This window comes from Chlamydotis macqueenii, chromosome 1 (assembly GCF_036417535.1).
Source record: "Chlamydotis macqueenii isolate bChlMac1 chromosome 1, bChlMac1.mat, whole genome shotgun sequence".
Classification (NCBI taxonomy): domain Eukaryota; kingdom Metazoa; phylum Chordata; class Aves; order Otidiformes; family Otididae; genus Chlamydotis; species Chlamydotis macqueenii.
In genome coordinates, this window is record NC_141556.1 from 79,834,810 (window position 1) to 79,856,708 (window position 21,899).

The 21,899-nt window shown below is 42.2% G+C and overlaps 1 protein-coding gene across 1 annotated transcript in view; it reads right to left on the minus strand.

Annotated features, from left to right (window-relative positions):
• Window positions 1-7,093: 7,093 nt before the first annotated feature.
• The window catches only part of LRP6 (LDL receptor related protein 6), a 134,851-nt gene continuing 120,045 nt past the window's right edge, over window positions 7,094-21,899 (minus strand). The window contains exons 18-23 of the mRNA XM_086758108.1: window positions 21,427-21,663; window positions 19,611-19,721; window positions 17,535-17,765; window positions 16,184-16,320; window positions 14,903-15,000; window positions 7,094-13,215 (exon numbers count right to left, since the gene is read on the minus strand). Coding sequence (XP_086614234.1) covers window positions 12,924-13,215; window positions 14,903-15,000; window positions 16,184-16,320; window positions 17,535-17,765; window positions 19,611-19,721; window positions 21,427-21,663 — 1,106 coding nt within the window. The 3' untranslated portion in view covers window positions 7,094-12,923. The remainder of the gene's footprint in view (window positions 13,216-14,902; window positions 15,001-16,183; window positions 16,321-17,534; window positions 17,766-19,610; window positions 19,722-21,426; window positions 21,664-21,899) is intronic.

The window sequence follows — 21,899 nt, forward strand, 5'->3', positions numbered from 1 at the left end:
CCATCGCCACTGCATCAACCTCCCTGCCCATCTCCTCCTGACCACCTCCTTCCCACCCTGCTCCTTACACATGCAAACGCCAGAGCCCACCTACCCCTAGGAGGGACAGGTGGACCTCGGTCCTTACCCACTGCGTGAGCTTGAGCAGGCTGCTGAGGAGCTCCTCGGCACCAGCTGCTGTCAGCCTCCATGCACAGCCCAGAGCTGGACGTGTTGCCTTTTGGTTGGCCAAAAACAAGGGGAACGAGGCAGGAGGCCAGGGGTCTTGGAGAGGTGAGTGCAACGCAGAGACAGCATGGAGAGGATGTATGGGCATTGCACTGGAAGGACGGGAGAGAGAAGTGCATTCTTTAAAGAAAATCAGCTTTTGTTATTAGTGCTGCTGGTGGAACAACTTTTTATGAGAAGCATCTGAAAGTGATTTTCTTCCATCAAGTAATTCATCCCTAACAGCTGCACCTCAGAACAACAGCCCATGTTAAGCCATTTGCGCAGCAACGCTGCAGCCACAGGGTTTCTCAAAACGTTCACAGGGTGGAAAGGAGAAAGTGTCGTCGAGGGAGGAATCGCTCTGGCTCCAGCAAACAGAGCATGCCTGAAAAATGGGAGGTTAGGAAAAATACACCAACGGATTCTTTTTTTAAAGAATCCATTGCCTCGTGAGCCATTTTAATCAAAAATTCATTTACAAACTCTCCTCCTATCCACAGTAGGGGTCATTTTCTCTTCCTTGGCTTTTTGGCACTGGGTGTATTTGCCCAAAATCTGGATCTTTCTCTGCAGGGTTCACCTGCTGCTCACTTCCCACCTGAGTTCAAATCAGCGTGTCGGGAACACCACACTCATTCCCACAGCAGCCAAATGCGATTTCACAGTCAGGACAATGGCAGCCTCCGTTCAGGAAGGAGCCACAAAAGCACGTTACATGCCCTCGGAGGCCAAGGCCTGGTTTTCATTAGGCTCTCCATGTAACGAGAACCAGGGGAGATGCAAGACAGGAAAGAAACTGTACACAGACACAGCTCACAAAAGATTTTTATAACGCTTTCCGTGAGAGTACGGGAGGGCGAAGGGCTCTTGGCACACCGGGGCATCTCAGCCGATTCCTGGAGCATTCACCATTGTCGCAGTCTCGTCCTCCAGCCCGCCTGCTGCCCTCCAGCCAGCCCCAAACCCTGGCAAGTGACAACTCTGGCCAGCAAGATAGTGCCTCACTGCCCAAAAACGCAGTCAGGGCAGTGCACAAGAGGGCTTACCCCCACCGGGAAGCCCGTACTGTCTCACAAAGCGGCCCACAACCGCCACATTTTCTGCCTCATCAAGGCCCGATGCTGATTTCTGTACTGCTGCTCTGCTCTTCGGGGCAAAAGCAGCGTGGCTGGCTTCTTGTGGGCCAAATCAAGGACAGCCTAGCAGGAAACATCTTATCTCACCATGTTATCGTCACTGGGTCCCTCGGCCGTGAAGCATTGCCTTTGCCCACTCCCCCACCTGCTAGCACCTTTGCCAGGTGAGCGAAGGGAATCAGCAGCACTGGGAGGTTTCCTCCAGCTTCGCTCCAGAAGAGCCTCTTTGTTTCAGGGGTGTTTTCTCCTCCTGCTTTGAAGACCAAATGGAGGCAGGGAGAAGCTGAGCACATCTCCAAGGTCACAAAATCGGCAAAATGCTCACATTGGCCACAGGTTCTGCAAGGCCTTATCCAGGCTGACCTGGTCAATCCTAGCATCTTCCTCTCTCGCTATCTGCCACGCAGCCAGTGAGTGTCCTTTCTCCTCTTCATTCCCATCATTTTTTTTCCCAGCACGCAGGGTACAAGCATTTAATTTTCTTCTGTACTTGGCAAGATCATGAGGCAGATCCTCCTGGAAACCATGCTAAGGCACATGGAAAATAAGGAGGTGACTGGTGACAGCCAACACGGCTTCAATAAGGGCAAGTCCTGCCTGACAAATCTGATGGCCTTCTATGATGGGGTTATAGCACTGGTGGATAAGGGAAGAGCAACTGATGTCATCTGCCTGGACTTGTACAAAGCATTTGACGCTGTCCTGCACAACATCCTTGTCTCTAAACTGGAGAGACATGGATTTGACGGAGGCACCACTCAGTGGATAAGGAATTGGCTGGATGGTTGCACTCAGAGAGTGGTGGTCAATGGCTCAATGTCCAGTGGAGACTGGTGACAAGTGGCATTCCTCAGAGATCGGCATTGGGACCAACCCTGTTTAACATCTTTTTGGTGACATGGACAGTGGGATAGAGTGCACCCTCAGCCTCAGCCAGTTTGCTGACAATACCAAGCTGTGTGGTGCAGTCAACACACTAGAGGGAAGGAATGCCATCCAGAGGGACCCTGGCAGGCTGGAGAGGTGGGCTTGTGCAAATGTCATGAAGTTCAACCAGGCCAAGTGCAAGGTCCTGCACGTGTATTGTGGCAATCCCAAACACAAATACAGACTGGGGAAAGAACGGATTGAGAGCAGCCCTGAGGAGAAGAACTTGGGGGTGCTGGTGGACGAGAAGCTCAACATGAGCCAGCAATGTTCCCTTACAGCCCAGAAAGCCATCTGCATCCCGGGCTGCATCAAAAGAAGTATGGCCAGCAGGTAGAGGGAGGGAATTCTGCCCCTCTGCTCTGGTCTTGTGACCCAACCTGGAGTAGCATCCAGCTCTGAAGCCCCCAACATAAGAAGAACATGGACCTGCTGGAGCAAGTCCAGAGGAGGGCCACGAAGATGATCAGAGGGCTGGAGCACCTCTCCTATGAAGACAGGCTGAGAGACTTGGGGCTGTTCAGCCTGGAGAAGAGGAGGCTCCAGGGAGACCTTATAGCAGCCTTCCAGTACCTAAAGGGGTCTTCTAAGAAAGAAGAGGAGAAACTTTTCAGTAGGGCCTATTGTGATAGGAGGAGGGGTAATGGTTTTAAAATAAGGGGAGGTAGATTCAGACTGGACATAAGGAAGAAATTTTTTTACACTGAGGGTGGTGGAACACTGGCACAGGTTGCCCAGAAAGGTGGTGGATGCCCCATCCCTGGAACCATTGAAGGCCAGGTTGGATGGGGCTCTGAGCAACCTGATCTGGTTGGGGATGTCCCTGCTCCTTGCAGGGGGGTTGGACTAGATGACTTTTAAAGGTCTCTTCCAACCCAAACCATTCTACGATTCTACCATCTCGGGCTCCCTCCTCAGACTGATGCCCAGCCTTGCCTCTTGCTGTACATCCCCTCATCGGATTATACTGTTTTAGTGTATATTTCCTGATCTGATCCCAAGCTGTGTAGTGAAAATACTCTCCTCCCATTTTCCTTAGCCCAGTCTCACAGCTGACACATCACCCAGAACAAAACAATTGCATACAATGAAAAGACATTCCCAACTGGAACAATTTATTGATGTGACCCTTGCCTGGCCTCACATCGTCTACACTTTGCCATTTGTAATGCTGTATGTCCCTGCCCATGGCAGGGTGGTTGGACTAGATGATCTTTAAGGTCCCTTCCAAACCAAACCATCTGTGATTCTGGTTTTCTGCAAGTGACATTAGGCAAAGAGCAGCTGCGTAGAATACTTTGCACTGACCTAGCACAAAGAACAGCTGGATTTCACACATTATGATAGAGCTAGAGGACTGAAGTTGTTTAAGAAGTTCCTCAACTGCTTTCTTTTTTTGTTTATTTTGAAAGGGAGCCAACCTGGGAAAAAGTTGGGAGGCAATTGGCTACAGGTGTGAATGCTTGGGAATCCTCTCAGCAACTTTAGCATGCCCCTTGTTCACTCCCTCTCACCTTGCACTGAAATGTGGGTGCAGAGAAGATGTTTATGTGTCCAGTTCTCCCACATTCATTCTCTCCTCCCTGCTAGAGTACTGGGGGTGTAGGTGGGATGATAGGAGAGGCCTCTCTTAAGTTGTCTCTTCTGCTCCCTCCTTAACTGATCTTGTCTGGCCCCACAGGAGTCAGGCCCTTTAATGATTCTTTCATTGCTGCCACGGACGGATGCAGGGAACACCAGACTCCCTGCTTTTCTGCCAGACTCCTCTGGCTCTTTGCCCTGAACTGCCCAACCTGTTCCTTTCCTCCACCCTCACCAGGTTTTTCCCCCTGCAGTCCCCGCTATGCCAGCTAGTCACATTGTTCTTATAGCAATGCTGAGGAGCAATCCCTGTGTTCCTGAGCGACTTCAGAGAGTCACTTCTAACATTATCATTTCTTCTTACTGCTGCACACTTCCAGGACCCTTCCCACCATACACCCTGCATCCTTTATTAATCTTTTTTTTATGCTGTACTTCCCTCATTCCCCTCCATGTACATCCTTGGAGAGGAATGAGGAGCATGGAGCACAAACACTACATCCTCATCACACCTCTCCCCTCTCCCCACAGTCCTTCCAGCCCACATTGGCCCTCTCTGCTGTGCAATATTTTCCTGCTACTCTTTCCCTGCCCAGGGAACTGGACTGGAAAACTGGGAGCAGTTCTTGCTGCACCTCAGCTGCAGGGGAAGGCTTCTGGGCTTTCCTCCTGGGACAGCTGGGATGCTTCACAGGCTCCTGGCACCCCAGTAGCCATCAGAACTGCCTGTAGCCCTTTATTCAGCAAACCACCAGCAGGGATCATCAGTTGTTTGAAACATCTTGCTCCGGGCAATGCAGGGGAACCTTGGTGGTGGGTCACTTAGTCATTCCTCACCAGCCACATGTTCTGCAGGTTAAGGTGGTTATTGGTTTCTTGGCAAGGAGATAGGGCTAAGGATTTTGGCAACACTGACAAACAGAAAACACTTACCACATGAAATCCTCCCATCTCCTCAGACCCAAGCGATAGTCTTTACATGTCCTCAGAGAAGCAAACTTCGTAGTTCCTCTTAAATTCATGAAGAAGTTATCTTGCTGTGAAAGATTACTGCTGTGCCACACTAAGCTAAGTAACCCAAGCATCAGCGCTTTCCTACTAAGCAGTTTCTTTATGCAGCAGAGGGCTGGCAACTCCCAATCTTTCTCATAAACAGGGAGTTTAAGCTGCCATCATAGATCTTGTGGTGAACAAGGGTATAGGCTGGGCAAGGTAAAGCTTATTTACCAAGACATGTAGTTTCTACAGAAGAAATTAGCATTGTGGGGATTTTTTGTTTTGTTTTGGGTTTTCTTTTGCTTTTTTAAAAAACTTTTTTTAATGTCACTAAGCCCAGCAACATACATCTTATGTTCCCAACCTGATGCACCAGGAAAAGGGGTGCAGGAATAGCTGTCACACACAGCAGCTTTAATACAAGGAGAAACTTCCCCTTGTCAGGTGCCTGCATTTCCGTAGGCAGTTTGACCGAACATGCTGTGATTCCCATCCAGAGGTTTCTCAGCTAGCTACAATACCTCCTCCATGCAAACAGGTTAAACATGTTCAGCAGTTCCCCTCCAGGAATAAGCATGTGATTTTGCATTCTCACCTTCTTAAGGAAGTGCTGCCAATGCTGACAGATCAAAAAAACCAAACAAACAAAAAAAACCACCCAAGCAAACAAACCCCAAACCCTCATATTTTATGCTCTTAACAAAGCGTTCCTCCTCCTACCAAAACAAAAATGCAGTGTATTATCCCTCCTCTAGTATAAAACAATTAGCAGGATTCCAGTGCTTGCAGTCACCTCTGCTCCTGTGCACACGTGCAAGGGAAGACACAGAATCAGGCAAAGGAAATAAATTATTTTCAGACTTCCAAGTGGTCTTTTCTAAGGAAGGGAGTATTTTTTAAGTGATGGAAAATACTCTGGTGTCCCTTACTATGCCTGCTGCCCCTTGGTGCCTGCTAAACACGACTTCAGCAGCTCTGCCATCTCCGGAGGCCTTCATAACTGGCACAGATAAGACACATGGAGCTGCAGCTGAAATACAACTTAACTTGTTTCCCGAGCTAAACTCTCTCTATAAAGAGTATTGGTTTTTTTCAGGATTTAACTCAAGTGGCTCATTGATAGGGCTGATCCTGCTCTTTGTGGTGTCCGTCCATTCCGCCTCTCTGGTATGCGCTTTGAAGAACTGCATTTGAGATGCACCCTGATGCTTAACAGCTGTATCTGGAAAAGATGAAGATTCAGGGAATCCAAATGCTATACACAAACTTCTACCATATTGCAACCACACACACTCAGTAGAAAGGTAGCCATCATCGTTTACAAAAAAAAAACCAAAAACCAAAAACAAAAACCAAAAATTAAACCCCCCCAGAAAACAGCTAGTGAGCCTTCTGTAGCCCAGCAGCAATTCACAACTGGCGTTTTCAGAGAAAAATGCTGCACCCAGCAGCTCGACTAATGGCTCATTTTCCCAGGTAGAATAAATATAGCACTTTGAAGTAAAATCAGCACAGCACGCTAGTTGAGAATTAGTAGCATTTTTTTTAGAACATTTTGTGAGACTGATAAATGTAGGCCCTGCTTTACCGATACAGGCAGTGATAGGAGCTGATACGGGCTTGTCCATGTCTCCATGTAGAAAAACTGGAGCTGTAAAAAAAACTTAGTATAGCCAGATCCACACTAATACAACGCTGTATTTTTTTTCCACAAACAGTGGATGCAAGTGGAGTGGGAATTCCTGTGCTCAGCTTGTAAATTCGAAACTGCTTCCTGTCCAATCGCTTGTTATGGCAATAGGATGGGGGTGTGGGGAGTGGGGGAATTTCTTTTACATTTTAAAGTTAAACACTACTTTCTTTGTGAACATTTCAATACAGACCAAAGACCAGTAGTCTCCAAAATAATCACCAGGCATCTCTAGTCTTATAAGGATTTATTTGCTAAAATTGTCTGGTTTGTATTATACCGTAAACTAATCTACGTGACCAATAATGGAGTCTTTTAGCTTTAAAAATGTATCCAGTTGCATTGCAGAATCACAGAAATCAACAGAACTGCTTGAAGTCAACTATGTGTTTCAGGCAAATGCATCAAGGTTTGCAGAGTGTGTCTATGGCAGCAGAGAATTGAGCACATTCTGGCTTTTACGGAAAGCAGACACACATGGACTTTTACCTTTAATTACCTTTCCTCCAGATGCTGAAATAAATGAAGAGTACCCCTCCTTTTTCACTCTTAGTTTTATTATAAAAATCAACATTTTATTTGTTACAACTCAGTTTATAGTAATAATTGGAAAGGATTTTTGTACAAGGTTTATATACACCTTACAAGTAAAGCACTTTATTTTACAAAAAAAAAAGTTAGTGAATGAGTGAATAGGGCTGACCAAATGTTGGTCATTATAATATAAATACATCCTTGCAAAGCACCATCGTACCAAAGTTGATGACCAAGAGACACCAGCTGGCTTTAAGACAATGACAAACAGTGATTAAAGCTTACAAAAAAGAACAAACAAAACAAAAAACAAAAACAAGATTAAAAATCTGAAAGCAGCACCAGATCCTTCACTTGCAAACAAGGCTAGTTCAGCTTAAGCCTGGTGGTATCCTCTTTACAAAAAGACACTTCCATTTTCTCTGGCTGACTCTCAACTGCCTGGCTTAAGGCTACAGCCATTTTAATCAGGACTTCAAAGATGCTCCTTGTTCATTTAAAAGAGGGGAACAAGACCGCTCTCCAATAGTTTCATCATAAACAATCACGCTGCGTGCTACTGACAATCAAATATGGACAGTTTACTTACCCTGCTCTGCCCAGTTTTGGAGTGGATCACCCAGTCCCTATAAATGCCATGCTGGCATCATCCACTGAGCTGCCCGTTTCAAAGATGGAAAGATAATTGCCCGTTTTGGATCACTGTGGTATTTTACTTTACTACTTTTAGAAAAAAAACGGAACGTTTTATACCCATTTTCAAGCTATCAGGTCATTCCTAACTTATTTTCAAGGTATCTGTCACTTGCCAATTAAGCTAAAGGTTAACTTTCAAATAATAACCCCACCACAATGCAATTAAAAAAAAAATCCCATGGCTAAGAAAGCAATTTCTGAATAACTATGTTCTAATTATTTTTGTACTCAATGAACCAGCTATTTTTTTTTGTTGTAGAAATAATAGCTATCTGCTACACGCACAGTACATGTTCAAAAGAAGATTCTGTCCCTAACAATATTGTGTGACTAACATCTTCAAGACAAAAACGTCAGGAAAAAAAAATGATTGATTACTTCTTAAGAGATATTTTGAAGAAGTAATTCAGTTCAACAGTGTGTGACACCAAAGAGTTGTGTAGTTCAAGCAGTTCCCCCCAAAATGGTGGTAACCATTTCAATTCAAGGAGATTTGCCAAGCAATAAGGAATGGAAATATACTAGATATTCAAGACAGTAGCTGTTTCTTCATCTTAGCATAGGCTTAACTACTCTAAACAAATTAATCTGTGTTTAAGACTCACCAATCGAGCCATTTCTAGAGAATGGGCTATAATAAATAGAGCAGCAAGGCACAGCTGGAGACCAGAACACCACCAAAGCCCGTGAGTGCAATAAACAGGGATTTTCTGCATGCACCTTCACTTGCAGTGGATTGTAGCACCTGCCATATCAAGCAGTTTGGGTGCATTTTTCTTAAAAATTATGCTAGGACTACAACAGTTCGATTTTTATATACCTACAGAAAACAGAAGAGTTGTACTTGTCTGCAAAATGGACTCCAAAATTACGGGAACAGTATAAAAAATGTGCTTCCTCTCCTGTCTGGTGTGACAGAGGATTAACTGTTCAGGTTTAAAGTAGAAGGTATTCTGTTGTCTGTCCTACAGTCTGGCCAAAAGAAGTCCAGCTTATATAAGACAACATTCAGCATTAGCATTCTGAAAGGCAGGGAAACTGAATCTGCCAAGGAGGGGCGTGTGAACATGTATGCACGAGAGAGAAAATTATTAGCTTTGAGTAATTTCACATTACAAAGATACGTGTACCTGCATACATATACTTGTACATGCACGTGGGGGGAAAATGTTATGGCAATAATCTGGAATTTACAATACTGAAAGTTACAACTCACAGCAAAATGAATCCTTTGATATCAACTGGCTCATTTGCATACTTTGCATTACTGTAAATATTTCATTTAATCTATATGCACAGGTTGCATTAATTTATATTCACAGAAACCATTCTTTATTTCAAATGCAAATGTTACGTGCATGTTCCATTTATCCTAAGTTCTTTTCAAATAAATACCTCGGTGTCCAAAAGCAATGGAGAAATAAGTATTCTTAGGAAGGTATAAAAAGCATGCAGCATGACATGGCAGGTATAACTTTAAAAGGCAAGATTAGGTCTCATTAATGTTGCTATTTAAACATGCTAAGCTCCTGTTGAACAAGCAAAGGTTACTTTTCAACAAATTATACTGTAATGTCTTTTTGTTGGTTTTTTGGTTTTTTTCCAAACCACAAAGGACTGTTCCTTTCCTGATGGAGCATGCCAGCTATTTCCACCACCAGACAGCCAGCTATGAACACTTCCCAGGTGTCTACACAGAGGAAGAAGTGCACAATGAGTACTTGTGTTAATGCCTCACTGTGTACGTACCTTATGCTGCAAGATAAGGACATTTCTGCTTAGCTTAAAGACTATGAGCATCAATGAGACCACTTCCATGCTAATGCCACGAACCCACTTCAGCATCTCCTGAATTGACATGTGTGTGTGTTACCAACATCACAGCCAATTTCAGAAGCAGGAGAAAGCATGATCCTCAGAGAGAGGAGAGAATATGAGTCACAGGGCTAGCTCAGTGGTGGAGAGGAAAAGAAAGAAATTGTTTAGTCTCAATGTTCAATCAATCTATGGTTCATCCACTGGGCATGTGTCAGCTGCAGATACTAGTTACATCAATGCTTTTGTAATTTGGAGATCTGCCTAAGAGGAACTTCACAGATCATCAACTCTTTCAGAATTTTACCTTAGATTTACTGGGAAAATACATGTACTTGCAAAGGCAGATCACAGCTTCTCATTAAATAAATTCTTTGGTTAGTCCAGATGAGAAACAGCCTTCTCCCTATGCTGGTCATCTTCAGGGGGAAAACATAGTTTGTACACTTTCCCCTTCTTCATGTGAACCTCCCAGAGGCAGATCACTCAAAATATCTGATGCACAGACTGAAACATATATATCAAAAAGACTTGATCAAATCCTATACCCCGGTGACTACAACTGAGTTATGCATGGATATAAACTAGCGCAGAAGGCAGGCAGCACAGTTCATATGCAGAGAACACTCTTCTTCTAAATAACCCTCACTGTAATTAAGATACATAAAGATTGACGTGGAGGAAGTCCCCTTCAAGAGGAAGCCTCAGAGAGGCAGTCCAATTGCACCAGAAAGAGGATACCACTCCTTAAGCTCAACCACCTTAGAGTTTTTCAAACAGAAATTGGCACACTGAAAAAAGTATTTTGCAAGAAGAGACCATTGCCATCGCAGTACAAGCACTTGGACTGAGATACAACAACGCAATATTCTTCTGAGTTCATTAGTGCAAGTTTCCACATGTGAACTCCACACGGAATGCTGCACATGAAAAAATGTAAACAACAGAGAAGTTTCTATTCTCATCGGCATGCCAGCCTTGACATCCCCTACCGCGACGCACCCGCCCTCCCCCACTTCATATAAATGGTTTTAAGTTCCCTTATAGTTCACAATACCCTCCTCAACATCCATTCTGCTGGAGAACACAAACAAGCTTCTTCACCAGCAAGGAAGAGCCAGAAGAACAGCTACCATGATTCCTAGATACCTAGAATGAAGCTGGGCAAAAAAACCTTAGCATGCCAGATCCAGAGACCAACTGCAATAGACTGGAAACCACCAAGGCTTTTTAAAGTTTCCTCAGGTATCTTCGACTACTAAAAAGACCCTTTGTTACAACTCGAATCCCGAATGCCACAGTTTTCCTTGGAGTTGAAACAAAAGTGAGGCTCCAGTACTCCAGATGAGCAGCGGCACTAGCAAGAATTACTTGTCACTAATTCTGTTGACAGCATGACTTAAAGCCCACATCTTCAGATTTTCTCTTTTAGTTGAAACTGGCTAGGAAACAAGCAACAGAGAACAATAAAACCCAAAGGGCACCTCTGAAGAGTTGTTACACACATACTATGCCCAAAGGCCAGGAGGCAGAAGCTCCTCAGTACCTTTGTTTTGAGACAGAAGACTCAGAGGGCCAGTCTTTGAAGGCATCAAGCACCTTCAACATGGATCTGATGTTAACAGAAGGTGCAAATGCATAATGCGATCTAAGATCAGGTATACTGTGAGCTCCACTGCAGTCAAAGCAAATTCAAAACACTGCACTGGAGTCAAAGAGGAGTTAATAATATCCTAGGTTGCCCCTCAACCTACATAAATAATGTTTTCACTTGATTATATACTCTCCCTGTCAAAATCACCATGGTGAGGCTGTCGGGAGAGGGGGCTAAATATGATAATATACAAAAATAGAGATGCAAATATAAAATGGTTTGGTTAAGAATATCTTAAAATTTGACATTCACAGCGGTTAATACTAAAGTATTAAACTCACACCACGCAAAAGAGGAGGTATGTCAAAATCATACTGACAAAAACTGGCTTTACCTAACACAAAGAAATCATGAGCAGTTAATACAGCACGGGAACGCCTTCCAATGATCAAAACATCTATTATTTTTTTTTTTATGGTCAGTTGCCCCACTGAAAGTTAAATGCTTCCTTACTAGGAAAAATAATATATATATATTTTATATATATGATTTGTATACTGTGATATCAATATACACTGAAAGTACTGCAAGGATATATTACTCATTTACAGTAAAACTAACAATCCACGGTTAAATTTATAAATATGCTGTCTATATTATATGTGGTATAAAAATATTTGACATTTTGTGGGCACTAGGTCAAAATAAGGTTTTCTTTTTTTAAGGGACTAAAAATCATTCAGGTATATGCATATTACCCTTGTCAATTACGTGAAAATCGTACTGACCTGGTACAAAACAGAATCCTATCATGTTGGCAAAATGAAGAAGGTAATGTATAGCATGATACTCACTGCATGACAAGGCTAATTAGGAGAAAACAAGAATTTACAGCAGCCCAGTTCTAGCAGTACTTTAAATAAGGATATCATGATTTAAAGTGACACAGGCAGGAAGAAAGGATGCAGAAGAGATGGGAAAAGCTAAACAGGAGAAAAAAGCAAACTGTAAAACATACCCAACAAAAATCATTGACATTCTAGAAGCAAGGAGAGAGCTCTAAAAGCTCTTAATACATTTGGTAAATGTATTAAGGAAAAACAGAGGTGTATTAATTTTAAAAAGTGTGTGACAATTTTCTGGATTTACTGCTACGATTGCTGTATTCCTGTAGAAAACAGAGCCCTTTGTGTAAGGTTAATATCTGTCCTGACTGTGTTTTCAAGTTTAACTTTAGTTGCTGGCCCTCTGTAGTTAACATAGAGGTTATTTGGCTACTTCCAAGTATCTATGGTATGCTGCTCTGAGACGGACTACTTTATTATTAATTACTTTAAACATTTTTGGTATTGACAAACCCCACATCTCACCTCACTGGACAAGTAACACATCCTGGTCCTTCCATTTCCTTATGTGCTCAGTCACTTCACTGGATTAAGGCATGTTTTTGTGTTCCATTTGCAAAAATAAAAACTTTTTGTACAAATGTCTGGGTTCTTTTATACAAAAATTTTTCTTTTTATGGCACAAGCAGCAGTTGCTGTTTAAGAAAATATATAAATATCCTTTTTTTTTTTCCTTCTGTACAAATATCTTCAGTATTCCTCCACCCCATTTAATAACATTTAACTGTACACTGTCCTACCTCCTCCCTCGCTGAGAGCTCCCTCCCCCCTCCCCAGTAGAACATTTTGTATTTACACTTTCATGATGGAGGCAGATAATGGGGTGGGGGGGCTACCCCTCATGAGGAGTCTGTGCAGGGGGATGGCGGTGGCGGGTAAAGATGGTGAGAGTAGCTCCGCTCCGTGTATGGGGAAGGCGGGCAGCTTTCATAGTTCTCCTCCGCCGACAAGTACTGGCTGCGTGGAGTGGGTGGCGGGGGCACGGGCTCTGAATCATAGTTCAAGTCACTGGTATAGCCCTTGGCCGTCGCTGCTGTGACCCTTCGGCTGGGGGCATAGTCACTGTCGCAGACATCTGTGCTGCAGGGCGTCGTGGGAGGTGCAAAATGCCGGTAGCTGTAAGGCCTGTAGCTGCAGTGGGGAGATTTATAGAAAAAGCGTCAGCATATAGAAACACTGTGCATTTTGGGCGACGTGCCCGTGAACAAGTGAGCGGTGGATAAGCCAAGGTGGAAACGGAGAGCGGGTCAACCTCTCTGCAGCAGATACACAGCATTATGCTCTCCTCTCTCTGACACCGCAAACTCACTAACTCCCCTGCAGGAGACCCACCTGTGTGCTACAGGTAGCGAAAGGGATACTAATCATTAATTATCTACCAAAAAAAATGCTCCCTAAAGCCTTCACTGAGGTAGAAAAAATTGCTCCTAAGACAGCGGGACTGGAAGGGCACGGGAGGTGGGGAAAAATAGCTGTGTTGCAATTCTGTGGGGAAGATATTCTGTTTCCATTATCCAATTTATGGATACTAACTTCCAGGCCCAGACAGTGAGACTGAAAACCACCTGGCACAATTCACAGCTGCCAGGAGAATCACTTACCAGGGCAGTAACTGGCATGGAATGCCCAAAGGCTGCTACCACAAAACATCTTTTAAAATGAGTCCAAGATAAAGAAAACAAATTAGAAAGGGAGGTGCTTGGTAGCTACAACTATCAGTGTCACAGTCAGTTGTTGGGGGTGGGTGGGGATGCAGCTCCGCTATATTCAAGTCAGAATGTTATGAAAGATGGGAAGATCAGAAGCAGCAGGGACAAGGTTTATTTTCAGGTCGGAGACCATTTGGAAAACATTCAAGCCTATGCTGCATTCCTAATACCATTTATAATACTACAAGTCACATCAGCTAATCAGTGATCAGCATGATTCATGTCGGTGCCAAAATTTGGGTTTCTTTCATTAGAAAATTAATCATAGTTTTAAAAGATTTTTCATATGGCTGCAAGGGCCCATTATAAACATCTGGTCTGACCTTCTGCACAACAGAGGCCACATTTTCTGCTAATGGAGAAGAGATGTCTTTTCAGCCCCAGAGACCTCATTATCCAAAAGCCCCCAAAGGCTCTGTGTTAGGGAGGCACTTCTTTCGATAGATACAGCACTCTCTTCTCATTGACCAGATCTACTAGTGATTTCGGAAAGGAACCTTTACACCCTTGGGTACCAGGTCTCTTCTTTCTTTATTTTTGCTAACTAGGTATAAAATTATAATGAACTCTAAATAGCATCTTACAGGGAAGGTGAGAAAGACACATTCAAGTAAACAGAGATAAAGCTTGCAAACCCATAAATATTAGTCAGAGAAAATATGCAAAAGGTTAGCAACCTTTTTCAGATATTAACCCTTAATATGTCAAACTAGAATTTCTGAGCTTTATCTAGGCCAGAATATTAATGTTACTTCTGAACTACCAGCCTTACATTGCCAACTTTCCTCCACAAAGTAAGTATTTTTGCCTCAGAGTTATCACGGTAACAGGTTTCTTTTGGCATTTAGCTAACTTTGTGATGGGTGTTGTTATTCCCCCTAAACCAATATACCGAGAGGTGTACCACTAACCCACTTACTGCACGATTTACCTCAAAGGGTGCTGCACTTACATGCACACTTCAGTGACACTGTGCACGTGAACCCATTTAAGCGCTTGCAGAATTAGTGCCTTTGATTGCAATTCTTACGGAGCAGAGGCTGTCTTTATCCTGCACATTCTACACTAACTGCTTTGATCTTGACAGAAACTATTGTAATAATAATTACCTGTAGGATCTATGAGTGGATGGGCTGTTTGAAGAATAACCGAATTCCATTGTATAATGTGAACGTTCAGTAGCTGGTGATGGTGGCGGGTTCAAAATCTAGCGGAAAAAAAGAAAAAAGCCACAGTTAAAAAAAAAAATAAAAAGGAGATTCAAGAAAACATCAGTTTAAAAATGTTCTTTTTAGTACTGTTTAATAGGAACCTTAAATTAAGAACTGCATGCATAGCCTCTCTCAACAAACATGATTTTTCTTCTGTTTATTCCTCAATTCTTTAACAGACACTGGAAGTCTTGTTTTTTACCATTCCCATATAAGCCATTACTAAGTACTTCTCAAGAAATGCTGACTACTGTTGCTGTTTTGACATACCCAGTGCTGAAAAGTAAAGTTGAAGCTAGCTGTTCAATACTAGATTGTCTCTAGGGATACCACTGCCCTAGGCAAACTGGCAGATGCCTGCTCCTGCTAGCTGTAGTCCCCAGGTATTATGCTGTTTATAATACTTGCAGTGTGCTGTTCAAGATAAGCATTTCTTCCCTATACAGGCATGCTCTTACTGCACAAACAGTACTTTGATTAGTTTAAAGATATAACACGATGAGCTGATTCTCGGAACTGCAAACAGTTGAAGATTTCGGCCTGCACTGACCGAGCATATAACTCCCACACTTGACTGTGGCTTGGTGGACTTCATATAAAAATATTTAAAACAACCACTGATGCTAGAAGTAGAGAGACAGGGAGCCCTCTAGGGCTGGTACCAACTTTTATACAGCATCTAGCACAGCACACTACCCATTTCTGACTAGAGGAATGCTATAGAGTTGCAAGACACTTGTTTATTTGTTGTCTGTCACTTGCAAGACACACGACGCAAAACTTCATTTTAATTCCTTAAAAGGTTTATAAAGAATCAACCACAGTTTTACCTCCAGAGGCACATGGCAGGGTATAATGAAAGGAGATCGCTCTGCCAGAGCTGCTCAACATTGACAGGGATTTTTACATCTCCCCTGACATTCAATCTAATATCTTTTTCTGGCACTGCGCTCTCTCATAACTTTTTAAAATTAACAAAAAATTCCTACACTGTTTTGGAAAAAGACAATCCTCTCCCTTCCCTTCCCTTCCAAAATCACTTATTGTGTACTCAGACAAATTTATTAGGCTGTAAATTAAAAGAATCAACCACATTTATCTGTCAATTAATTATCCTCAGAAATACATTGGCACTTCCCTGGAAGTTATTAAAGGTCTATGAATAACAGAATGACTTACTGGAGGAAAGTAAGTGCCTTTGGTACTTGAAGAACTACTGGAAGAGGCTCCAGTGACGTGGGCCCTGTCATAGGGTGGCCCACTGCTCCCTCCCATAATGCTAAGGGAGCTGATCACAGATTTACCTCGAGACATCCCTGAAAAACAAAGAAAACAAAGACGTATGTCAATATTCAATTCTCTGAAGCAAACAGAGAAAAGAAAGCCTAAAAAAGTAATCTAGAGGCTAAAAACAGCGTAAGCACAATTCCAAAAAACAAAATTCATCTTCTTGGTATTAAGAACTCCTTGATGGACAACTGGAATGAAGACTGGTAGGGAATAAACATGTTGGTTTCGTGTATCAGCTACTCAACTGCAGGACTTGGCACTGGACTATACTAGAGCTGTGTGAAGAGAAACAGATTTCTTTCACTTGTACGGCTGGAAAAGACTTGAGAGAACAGGCATTCAGGAACTATTTCTATGCCTCAGAATAAAACATGAAACTGACTCTGACCACCTCAACTGAGCAACTGAAATTTGTGTGAGAGAAGAGAAGGTTTGTGTTCTTTCATTTCCACACTGTTAAGTGAGCTTTTGCTACTGGACTGAAGCACGCTGGCAGAGAGTCCAAGAGGGAAATGGAGAGGTATGCCACTGTGCTCGAAATAATGATTAAAATTCTGCTCAATGACTCTCTTTACAAAAGCAGGTTATTACAGAAAGCAAAGAAATTTGGTGCATTATTTTAATGCTGTAACAGCCTCTGTGTTCTGAGTGGAATCTGCTGGATCCAAAGTCACAAGTTACAGTACATATTTAATAAATATATACAGAAGCAATGCATATAAATTAAGTGCAACATTTCAGTTAAGTCTTACTTTTTAAAGTATGTGCTTGGACTGGTGTTGGAAATGTCATCAAAAAAATAAGCAGAGACCACAGTTATTGCTGGTCATTACCGAATTTACAAGAAGTTTCACAAGCATACAAACTTGTCTACAAATCTAGCAAGAATAATTATATAATTTTAAAGTCCCATGACATAACTCTGTCACTTGACACCTTGCTGATGCTATAATAGTCCAAAAAGAGGCTTCTTTAGTAGCAAAAGAAAGAACTCCCACAGTACATATATCTGCTTGACCTTCAGTTCTACTAAATATCTAAATGCTCACGAATAGCATAGGAAAAATAGCAGTTAATTATTATAAAGGAGGATGGCGACAAGCCTTGACAGTCCTGGCTTCCAACAGCTTCCAAGAATTATTCATCTGAAACGGACCTCTCCTGTGCATACAGGCATAGTATCCTCAGCTACAACTATGTGGTGCCAAAGAGCAGGACAAGGATCACACCATTTACTCACCAGGAAGAGACCCTGACAAAGAGCTTGGGTGAGGTACATAACCAAGAGGTACAGAGGCTGGTCCATGCACCACGTAATCATTGGTCATTGTTTCCCCGTCTCCCTTCATGCGTGGGCACAGCACCCTCTGGCAGATGAAATACATTGCTCCAACCACAAAAACTGTAAGGATCACACCGATGATGGAGCCTATTGTGTTGTTGGGCTGTGGCGCAGGCTCCTCCGTTGTGTCTAAAAGGAAAATCAGTCCCTGTAAGTTAATCCAACAACTTCATGTAACAACGTCAGTTTTCCTGACATCTTTTCACACAGGAAAAATAAAAGTCTCCTCTTCTGTAGGCAGACAACAGCTTTCAAATTAATATATGGGAGGAACAAACAGACACTGGGACAGTGCCTGTTTAAATACTCTGAGTGTCCTTAAGGGCTACCTGTGCACAAGATGACCTCCATACATGCAGAGAGGTTTTTGAATCACAATGACAGGAAATGAACAGTACACGTATGCACATGGCTGATGAACCAGATCCTGATCTTGCTTCATCCTGACAGGCAGGGCTATGCTTTGAACTTGATGAACAAGATCTGCAGCCATGACTCCAGATGGCACTGTGCTGGGGACTCCAGTTATGCTTTTTCTTGTCATTAAAGACGATGACAACTACTTTTCACGTTGCTCCTCATCACATAAGCACTTAATTTATCACTCAGTGTAACAGATTGGCACTCCCTTTTCTCAACTGTAACATTCACTTATGCTGAACAGTAGAGGTGTTTTGGGTTTGCTGCTATTTATTAAAACTACCTAACCTACTCCACATCTGACCCACGCTGATGGTTACAGATACAGCTGAGCATCAGCTTTACAGGTGCCACCCCTATGAGGAATCTGTATCTGAAATGATTATTCAACAGTGAAAACGAGTGGCTTTCCCTACAATACCAATTCTAAGCAATGACATTTCTGGGAATAACTGACAACCCCCTGCCTGTGCTTCATGAATTTGACAAGAAAAGCAGACTTTAAAGTATTTCCCTGTTCTAGTCAGTGTTTTACATCTTATCCATTACTGGAAGTCTTTTCCTCAACATGTTTTCTTCTCCCTGAACACCAAACCCACACTTTAACCAGCTTGTCACAGTCTACAGAGATAAGTAAACAGACTTCTGATCATACTAGAACAGGGACAATGACAACTGCAGTCTGACTCTGGGTGGGCCAATTTTCCATCCTCTGTCACAACACTAGAAATTATATGAACTATAATAAAGGTAACTATACATGGCTGTGGTAATGTCACTAATAACTTGGTAGCATGACAGAACATCTCCTTCTTAAGATCAAGGGTCCAACTCTGGCTTTGCGTTTTCAAGTTATGTGTGTGTCACCCAAGATATATGGCTCTCTAACATAAGAATAGATGTCCCTATTTAAAAGTTCTTTTAAAGCACAACAGTGAAAACGAACTTTCAAGTTGGAATTTTAAAGGCAGCGGTTTTCTTGCAGAGCCCTGGAGATTTCAAGGTAGGGGATAACACATGTAACAAATCATAAATCAAGCTCAGAATTACATCTTTTCAAGATACAAAGGAAATTTTAGAAGGTTTACTCTATAAACAGAGTGCTTCTCTGATTCTAAAAGCACCTGCTATTAATTGAAAATCATGAAGCAAAGTAGTTACATATAAAAAAGTCTCATGCTGCCAAAAAGATTTTTTTTTTAACACTGCACGAACTCAGTATACTAACAGATGATGTTAAAGACTTCTACTCTTTAAAATGATTTAAAAACAAAGTAAAACAAACCTTTTCTTTCTTTTAAAAGTTTTTAAAAGTGGAAAAATTACTAGACTGCTCTGCCTCAGAGACTACTCATTTGGAATATTAGTTATTTTTGTTATTCCTATTCCACCATGTTGTGCATTAATTGCATGACAGCTGTTATGAACAGAAACATTAATTTTGGGAACAATTAATTCAGTCTGGTTAGCAGAATAAAATCTGACTCATAGAAAAGGTAAGAAACAAATTTTGGATGCGGCAATCAAGTCTCTAGCCTCAGGTTTTATACTTACAGCATCCTTGCTCATCTGAGCTGTCACTGCAGTCCAAGTTGTGATCGCATTTCTTGCTTTTCCCGATGCACTGCCCACTGGTACAGCGGAACTGATCGGTTAAACAAAGCACTGGAAAGAGAATCCCACACACACCAAGAGTCAGTATCAAAGACTTCTACTCTTTGAAATGATTAAGAAAATGAAGACACCAAAGTGTAAAATCAGGAGTATCTTGGGAGAGCTTAGCCTGCTGCTAGCTTCATTTCTTAAAGTAGCCAGTGGCACACAAAGTCCCTCACGCCAACCACGCAAAAGAAGTGATCCAGTGTTCTGTTGAGGATATCGCACAGCAGGTACCCAGTCCTTACTGCCCATTTGCAATAAGGATGATAAAATTACCTTCACTAAAATAACTCAGAAGCAGAAGGCCACTGAGAACATAGGCACTTATCTGAGGACATGGTTATTGCAAAATTACTATAAGAATCTCAAACTCTTAAGTGTTTACTGTAATATATGAGAGAAGAATTAAGTTATTAAAAATAAATCTGCCAAACCATGATGATAAAATTGTTTAAGAAAGATAAATGTGGTTTCTCAATGCCCTTGTGCTTTTCCTGTAAACCAGAAAACTCCTTGATCATGACACAATATATTTCACTTGACATTATGTTTTTAAACTGAAATGAAAGACAGAAGATAAAACTGGAGCTTTGCCAGTACACTAAAAAAATAAACTACCACTTTTGGAAAAAAGGTGCTGCAAGCAAGGTGCTGGCTGCTGTTGTTTACACATATTTTTGCCTCCTGTTTCTCATAAATCCAGAAATTCATTCTGACTTCAGTTGAATTAAGAAGTTAAACTGAAGGCTTTTCTGATCTGTAATCAACTTGAATACTCTGGATAACGGGGCCACTTTGAGGGTGATAAACAGCCCCTAGTCTGATATCTCCAGTCTGACAACTGGGAAGCTAACTGGCACAACATATATTTTCAGATGTCAGCATTTCATCTGGCTAAGAATCACCTTTCATCACACAAGAATTTCTGTGTTGGTCTGTATGTTTTTGTTTGAGCTGGAGCACATCTTTTGGAAAGAAATTCAGCCTTGATTCAAAGACCCTAAGATAGTGTCTTCAAAGAAGGAAAATGTACTGAAAGGATATAAAGAAGCATCCTTTCAAGCTTTTAAGTTGTCCCTACAACTCTTCAATACTTGCGCACTGGGGAAAGGGTGAGTTTGCTCAGGTTTCACGTTGTATAGTGGTAGAGTAGTTCAGATCTCAACAGCATAACCTGTCCCTTCCAAAATTAAAAGAACCTAATTCTCAGTGTGCAATAGCACTTCCCTCTATAATGATGGCCTAAATACTCTCTTTTGCTGTGCTCTATAGGAAAAAGAGGTTTCCAGAAATATTGTCGGTCTCTCACTTCCACTTACTCACAAAAGCTTAACTTCATTTTGTTTAGGTATTATAAAATAAAAGTCTCAAGACCTTTATTCAGTACAAGGTACACAAAACTATGACAAGGATTTGCTCCACTTCGTAATTCACTACCAAGTACCAGGTTTTCAGAGCTTAAAAACATTATTTTTTTAATAGTACTTTTCACAAACAGAGCTTAAATCACTGTGCAGATCAGTGCTATTTCTATCTCACAGATGGAGAAACAAAAGTATGGACTTGTGAAATAATTTCCCATTCAACAGATCAGTTTAAAAACGAGCAGAATCTCGGATCCTTCCAAATCCTACTCAGTAATAACTTTGGTATCTATCACAGTGTCCCCACAACAGCTTTATTTTCCTCACACTCCAAAGATCCTCTGTACCTTCACAGTTCTTCTCATCAGAGTTGTCCTGGCAATTTGCTTCTCCATTGCACCGGAGGGCACTGTCTATGCACTGTCCACTTTCACATTGGAACTGGGTGTCAGAGCACACCGGGCAGTTCTTTTCATCACTGTGGTCTTCACATTCGGTGAAACCATCACAGCGCCACGCCACTGGGATGCAGTCAATCTCACCTGTGAAACAGGTGAACTGCTGAGGGGAGCAAGTTGGTGGTTCTTTAAAAATCAAGCAAATAAACAAAAATTAAAAATCCAGGTGAACAAACTAGATCGGGACAGGTAAGGACAAGATGATCTCGGCTGCTTTGATTTATGAAGCAGCTGATAAAAACGCACGTCATAAGGTAACTTCCACCCCCGCTGCCTCTGCAGTCATTTGTGCAGATCTTGAGCCCCACGTGACTGATGCAGGCTCACATAGATGGAGGCTCATTAGACAAAGAACAAAAGGA